This window comes from Tachysurus fulvidraco, chromosome 4 (genome assembly GCF_022655615.1).
Source record: "Tachysurus fulvidraco isolate hzauxx_2018 chromosome 4, HZAU_PFXX_2.0, whole genome shotgun sequence".
NCBI classification, from domain to species: Eukaryota; Metazoa; Chordata; class Actinopteri; order Siluriformes; family Bagridae; genus Tachysurus; species Tachysurus fulvidraco.
This window is the reverse complement of record NC_062521.1, coordinates 85,001-92,500: the sequence shown is the minus strand read 5'-3', so window position 1 is coordinate 92,500 and position 7,500 is coordinate 85,001. Positions and strand designations below refer to the sequence as shown.

General features: G+C 38.4%; 2 protein-coding genes across 2 annotated transcripts in view; both read right to left on the bottom strand.

Annotated features, from left to right (window-relative positions):
• The window catches only part of LOC125141073 (synaptojanin 2 binding protein), a 24,443-nt gene extending 21,185 nt beyond the window's left edge, over positions 1-3,258 (bottom strand). The window contains exons 1-2 of the mRNA XM_047812711.1: positions 2,971-3,258; positions 627-762 (exon numbers count right to left, since the gene is read on the bottom strand). Of these exons, the coding sequence (XP_047668667.1) occupies positions 627-762; positions 2,971-3,034 (200 nt within the window). The 5' untranslated portion in view covers positions 3,035-3,258. The remainder of the gene's footprint in view (positions 1-626; positions 763-2,970) is intronic.
• Positions 3,259-6,027: 2,769 nt separating this feature from the next.
• The window catches only part of lgals3a (lectin, galactoside binding soluble 3a), a 9,531-nt gene continuing 8,058 nt past the window's right edge, over positions 6,028-7,500 (bottom strand). The window contains exons 5-6 of the mRNA XM_027134606.2: positions 7,469-7,500; positions 6,028-7,234 (exon numbers count right to left, since the gene is read on the bottom strand). The exon at positions 7,469-7,500 is cut by the window's right edge and continues 125 nt beyond it. Of these exons, the coding sequence (XP_026990407.1) occupies positions 7,079-7,234; positions 7,469-7,500 (188 nt within the window). The 3' untranslated portion in view covers positions 6,028-7,078. The remainder of the gene's footprint in view (positions 7,235-7,468) is intronic.

Genomic DNA, 7,500 nt, shown 5'->3' with positions numbered 1-7,500 from the left:
GTGCGCGTGCGTGCGTGCCTGTGTGTGCGTGTGCGCGTGCGTGTGCGTGTGTGCGCGTGCGTGTGCTGCGTGTGCGTGCGTGTGTGCGTGTGCGCGTGTGCGTGTGTGCGTGCGTGTGCGTGCGTGTGGTGCGCGTGTGCGTGCGTGCGTGTGTGCGCGTGCGTGTGTGCGTGGCGTGCGTTGTGCGTGGCGCGCGGTGCGCGCCGTGCGCGCGCGGCGTGTGTGCGTGTGAGCGTGGTGCGCGTGTGCGTTGCGTGTGCGCGTGTGCGCGTAGTGCGCGTGTGCGTGCGTTGTGTGCCGTAGTGCGCGGGTGCGTGCGTGTTGTGCGATGTGAGCGTGTTGCAGCGTGTGGCCGTGTGCGTGCGTGTGCGCGTGTGCGCCGTTCGTGCAGCGTGTGCGCGTGTGTCGCGGTGTGCGTGCGTGTGTGCGTGTGCGCGGTGTAGCGTGCGTGGATGCGCGTGTAGCGAGTGTTGCGCGTGGTGCGCGTGTGCGCGTGTGCGTGCGTGGGTGTGGCGTGTGGCGCGTGATGCGCGTGTGCGAGTGTGCCGTGGCAGTGTGCCGTGATGCGCAGTGTGGCGCGTGTGCGTGCGTGTGTGCGTGGTAGCGCGTGTAGCGTGGTTACCAAAGCCCGGATCTTGTCTCCTTCCTGCAGTCGGCCATCGAGTGCTGCTGCTCCGTCCTCTTTGATCTTGGCCACATAAATCCCGCTGTCATTCATCACATACTGCTGATCAACTCCGCCCACAATGTTAAAGCCCAGACCTGCAAACACACACACACACACACACACACACACACAACAGTGTACTGTAAGTGTTCATTTTACACTCGTTCATAAATTGTGATGTAGTAGAGCGTCACAGCTGGAACAAACTCCTGAAACATCTGCAGGAACAGTGTGAGGAGGTTCAGCTTTAGCCCAGTGTTACTGCAGTGTTCCTAATAAAGTGACCAGTGTGTAGTGTTTAAATAACACCCCCCTCCCCCCATGTATTATACAGGTCCATAACATCGTTGATTAATAAAATAAATCATTTAATAAATAACCAATTAACAGATTTAATAAAAAAAACAGTTAATAAATAACTAATAGTAAACAATTAATAATAAAATAAACATGACTAGTTTAATATACAACAAATAAACAGAAATAAATACTCAATAAATAATAAATCTAACCATATTTTTATATACAAAATACTAAATACATAAATCCAAAGACAATAAATAACATTTTATTTAAAACAAAGGGAAGTGAATAAATTTATGTATATTTAATAATTATATTTAAATATAAATTCTAATAAAATACATGTTTACAATACAGACAACAGCTGAATAAAAATTAATGATTAAATATAAGATAAAATATCACACACACACACACACACACACACAATCAGAAATTCTAGTTTGTGTGTGTGTGTGTGTGTGCGTGTGTGTATGTGTGTGTACACTTACACACACACACTAACACACACTTACACTAACCCTTACACACACTAACACTAACCCTTACACACACTTACACACACACTAACACTAACCCTTACACACACTTACACACACACTAACACTAACCCTTACACACACTTACACACACACTAACACTAACCCTTACACACACTTACACACACACTAACACTAACCCTTACACACACTTACACACACACTAACACTAACCCTTACACACACTTACACACACACTTACACACACACCAAGACTAGCACTTACACACACTAGCACACACTAACACTTACACACACACTTACACACACACCAAGACTAGCACTTACACACACTAGCACACACTAACACTTACACACACACTTACACACACACCAAGACTAGCACTTACACACACTTACACACACTAGCACTTACACACACACTAGCACTAGCACTTACACACACTTACACACACTAGCACTTACACACACACTAGCACTAGCACTTACACACACACTAGCACTAGCACTTACACACACACTAGCACTAGCACTTACACACACCCTAGCACTAGCACTTACACACACCCTAGCACTAGCACTTACACACACCCTAGCACTAGCACTTACACACACACTAGCACTAGCACTTACACACACCCTAGCACTAGCACTTACACACACACTAGCACTAGCACTTACACACACACTAGCACTAGCACTTACACACACCCTAGCACTAGCACTTACACACACCCTAGCACTAGCACTTACACACACCCTAGCACTAGCACTTACACACACCAACACTTACACACACCAACACTTACACACACCAACACTTACACACACCAACACTTACACACACCAACACTTACACACACCAACACTTACACACACATTAACACTTACACACACTTACACACTCTTACACACACTTACACACTCTTACACACACTTACACACACTTACACACACTTACACACTCTTACACACACTTACACACTCTTACACACACTTACACACTCTTACACACACTTACACACACTTACACACTCTTACACACACTTACACACACTTACACACTCTTACACACACTTACACACTCTTACACACACTTACACACACTTACACACACTTACACACTCTTACACACACTTACACACTCTTACACACACTTACACACTCTTACACACACTTACACACTCTTACACACACTTACACACACTTACACACTCTTACACACTCTTACACACTCTTACACACACTTACACACTCTTACACACACTTACACACTCTTACACACTCTTACACACTCTTACACACACTTACACACTCTTACACACACTTACACACTCTTACACACACTTACACACACTAACACTAACCCTCACAGGATTTCACTAATGACTAATGAGTAAATAAAACTAATTTTACTCCACAGAAAGTTGCAGGCGATAAACAGTTAGCATACATGCTAATGCACGTCAGTGATATAATAATAATAACAATAACCCTCACCAGCAGGGCCTCTCCTGAGCTGGATCTCCAGAGCTGAGTGTGAGCTGTGTGTTAATCCGTTCATCTCACTCCTCCTTTCTGTCTCTGACACTTAAATGCACTTTTATTAAAGTGTTTAATAGCAGATTTATACAGCTGGAGGTGAAAGTGCTGTTATAGCGCCGTGCTCAAAACACAGCGCTGTACTGACACCTGCAGGCCAGGAGCGGGATCACAGCGTCGTGACGTCACAAACACTCCGGAAAAGGGTGTCGCTACACGATCTGTACCAGCAACACGATCGTTACCGCGCATGTGCGAAATGACGTCACTTCCTGTCATCGCCGACGGCAGTGTCGGATATTAACGCTATCCTTGCCGTTGTCATAGCACTTTATTTGCAACTCTTATGTCCGCCTTACAACATTTAATAATATTGCTCGTTTAATGTCTGTTTTGTGTGCAAGTTTGCTTACTCTAACTTGTTTTTATGGTATTGTTGTCCTGAGCAATCACTAATATATATATATATATATATAATTATATTTTATATAAATATAAAATAATAAAATAATATATAATTTTTTAAGGTTAATATGTGACACAAAATTAAACTATAGTTTACATGTTACACATAATTTGGGAAATACAGATGTTTACATTTACAAAAACACAGGACTAAACTGATTTATTCATAAATTAATTTGTTCCCTCCCTCCCGGAAAATAAAACATAAAAAAATAAAAACTGCCCTCAAAAGGGTCGTGTGTGATGAATTCTCTGAGGCACAGGATGACTTTATGTTTATTTTTCAATGTCAAGAGGACGTGGAAACATTTTTGTCCTACTGCATTGATAAGAAAGGCTTAAAGGTCAATGCCATGTTCTGGGAGGGAGGGAGGGAGGGAACAAATTAATTTATGAATAAATCAGTTTAGTCCTGTGTTTGTAAATGTAAACACACACATCTGTATTTCCGTAACATGTAAACTATAGTTTAATTTGACTACATTTTCTCATACGTTTTATTTTGTGTCACATATTAACCTTAAACACTTTATATATTTTAGTGATTGTTTAGGACAACAATACCATAAAAACAAGTTAGAGTAAACAAACTTACACACAATACACACATTAAACGAGCAATACAAATAAAGTGCTATGACAACGGTAAGGATAGCGTTAATCTCCGAAACTGCGGTGGGTGATGACAGGAAGTGACGTCATTTCGCACATGCGCGGAACCGATCGTGTTGCTGTACGGATCGAGTAGCGACAGAACTACTTTTACTTTTGTTCTCTCGCTTGTTACAACTGCAGTCATAGAATCTGTCCTGTTCACATCATCACCATGTGGTTTGGTGCAGCAACTAAACAGGACAGGAACAACAGCAGATATAATAACTGCTGCCCCCCGGCCCACCCCCCAGGACTTGTAGGACACAAGAACCAGAAACGGGGCAGTAAACATCACTACTGCCCCTTCACACCCTGGACACGCCCTCTTTCAGCTCCGCCCTTCTCTCAGGTGCTACAGAACTTTACTAAAACTCCCAGACACAGGAACAGTTCCTTACCCCAGACAATCACCCTGATTAACACCTCACCATCATTATATTCACTGCTTCATCTATAAGTGCTGCATTATCAGGACTGTCAGTCATCACATCATCTGTATATATTACACACTACTGCTGCTGTATAGTGTACTAAAGTATAATATTACACTATATTGTTATTTACACTCACACACTATGTACAGAACTGATCTGTTATATATTCTGTATTATAGTGTTATTAATGTGTGTATTGTATAGTATAGTGTTATTTATGTGTGTATTGTATAGTATAGTGTTATTTATGTGTGTATTGTATAGTATAGTGTTATTTATGTGTGTATTGTATAGTATAGTGTTATTTATGTGTGTATTGTATTGTATAGTGTTATTTATGTGTGTATTGTATAGTATAGTGTTATTTATGTGTGTATTGTATAGTATAGTGTTATTTATGTGTGTATTGTATAGTGTTATTTATGTGTGTATTGTATAGTATAGTGTTATTTATGTCTGTATTGTATAGTATAGTGTTATTTATGTGTGTATTGTACAGTATAGTGTTATTTATGTGTGTATTGTATAGTATAGTGTTATTTATGTGTGTATAGTATAGTGTTATTTATGTGTGTATTGTATAGTATAGTGTTATTTATGTGTGTATTGTATAGTATAGTGTTATTTATGTGTGTATTGTATAGTATAGTGTTATTTATGTGTGTATTGTATAGTGTTATTTATGTGTGTATTGTATAGTATAGTGTTATTTATGTGTGTATTGTACAGTATAGTGTTATTTATGTGTGTATTGTATAGTATAGTGTTATTTATGTGTGTATTGTATAGTGTTATTTATGTGTGTATTGTATTGTATAGTGTTATTTATGTGTGTATTGTATAGTATAGTGTTATTTATGTGTGTATTGTATAGTATAGTGTTATTTATGTGTGTATTGTATAGTGTTATTTATGTGTGTATTGTATAGTATAGTGTTATTTATGTCTGTATTGTATAGTATAGTGTTATTTATGTCTGTATTGTATAGTATAGTGTTATTTATGTGTGTATTGTATAGTATAGTGTTATTTATGTGTGTATTGTATAGTGTTATTTATGTGTGTATTGTATAGTATAGTGTTATTTATGTCTGTATTGTATAGTATAGTGTTATTTATGTGTGTATTGTATAGTATAGTGTTATTTATGTGTGTATTGTATAGTATAGTGTTATTTATGTGTGTATTGTATAGTGTTATTTATGTGTGTATTGTACAGTATAGTGTTATTTATGTGTGTATTGTATAGTATAGTGTTATTTATGTGTGTATTGTATAGTATAGTGTTATTTATGTGTGTATTGTATAGTATAGTGTTATTTATGTGTGTATTGTACAGTATAGTGTTATTTATGTGTGTATTGTATAGTATAGTGTTATTTATGTGTGTATAGTATAGTGTTATTTATGTGTGTATTGTTTCATGTCCTGTTACAAAATGTCCAATAACAAACTGCACTCATTACAATACAGCAGTAGTTTATTGATGCAGCAGCTCTTCCAATCCAGAAAAAAGCAAAAGTTAATTTCATTCACAAAAATTATTATAATTATTTTTTTTAATGAAACACTAGTGAATATGCACTAGTGCACTTTTTATTGATTATATTAGTCATTTATTATTCTGTTGGTAACTATAAAAGTTTGATTAATTATTATTGCATATTAAGGAGCAATTTACCGAGTCAGTGTTAAGTGAAAGCTTTATAATCATTAATAGTTTTTAAGCTTTTAATCTTTTACTATCGTCACTGCAAAGACTTTAACACAAAACATCTGTTTTTATCATAATTTACCTGATAATCTGCTAATAAACGTGACATTTGCGCAAAGCTGGACAGATATAAATATATAAATTAAGCAAATTATTATTTGATTAAGCTATTAGTGTGCCATATAAGGTCATGCTAATAATCCTGTCAGTTAACGCCGTGTCCCGTGACTCAACACTGTTTATTAACATGCCAGTCGTGTCTCATTAAAACATCACTGAAGCACTGAGTCGTTAGCAGGACGTTTCCACTCGGTGCGGCTCAGAAGCCTCACTGTTCCAGCATAGATCTAGTGTAACGTAATAACGTGTAATATCTCATCATCCAGCTCTGAGCTTCACATTTATACTGCAGCTCGGAAATAATAAAATAAAATAAAGAAATATAAATCTATTCTGATTCTCAACCTGTGTTTTAGTACAGAGTCTGAGAGAAGGAAATAAAGAGGAATAAGATTTAGAATACTGATGAAGATAATATTCACACTCTAACCTCACAGCTGTTGTAGTGTTGCTCCTGAAAACACACACACACACTCACGATAACGCTGAAATTTTATCACTAGATCAAATGTCTCACAGAAATCTGTTAACAGCTGAGAAGTGTGTTCATCCAACACAGACACAATTTAGTGGTGTTTGGAATCATGATGTTAAGTGAGTGAGTTCAGTGTTTCACTGTTTTAACCTGAATTCCATATTTAAAAAAAAACAAACAAAAATGTGTGTATGTTTGTGTGTGTTAGATGATAGAAGGGGCGACGCTGTATAAAGTCACGTCTCCGTAGACCCTCAGCAGTGTGACCTGCTCCATTCCTCCTGCTCGGTGTTCGTACTCCAGAACATGAATTCCATCTACAGCCACTTTATACACATCTTCCTCCACCAGGATCTTCAACTACACACACACACACACACACACACACACACACACACACACACACACACACACACACACACGTTAAATCAGCTCTAGCCAAATTGTTATTTACAGGCTCTCCCCCTGATTCCACCAACAGTTTCTAATGAAACAAATGAAATTTCACTGATATATAAACAAACACACTCAGAAACACACACACACACACACACACACACACACACACACTCACACTCTCAAAGGGTGCATTACCTCAAACTGTCGTCCCTGAATGAAGGGAAATC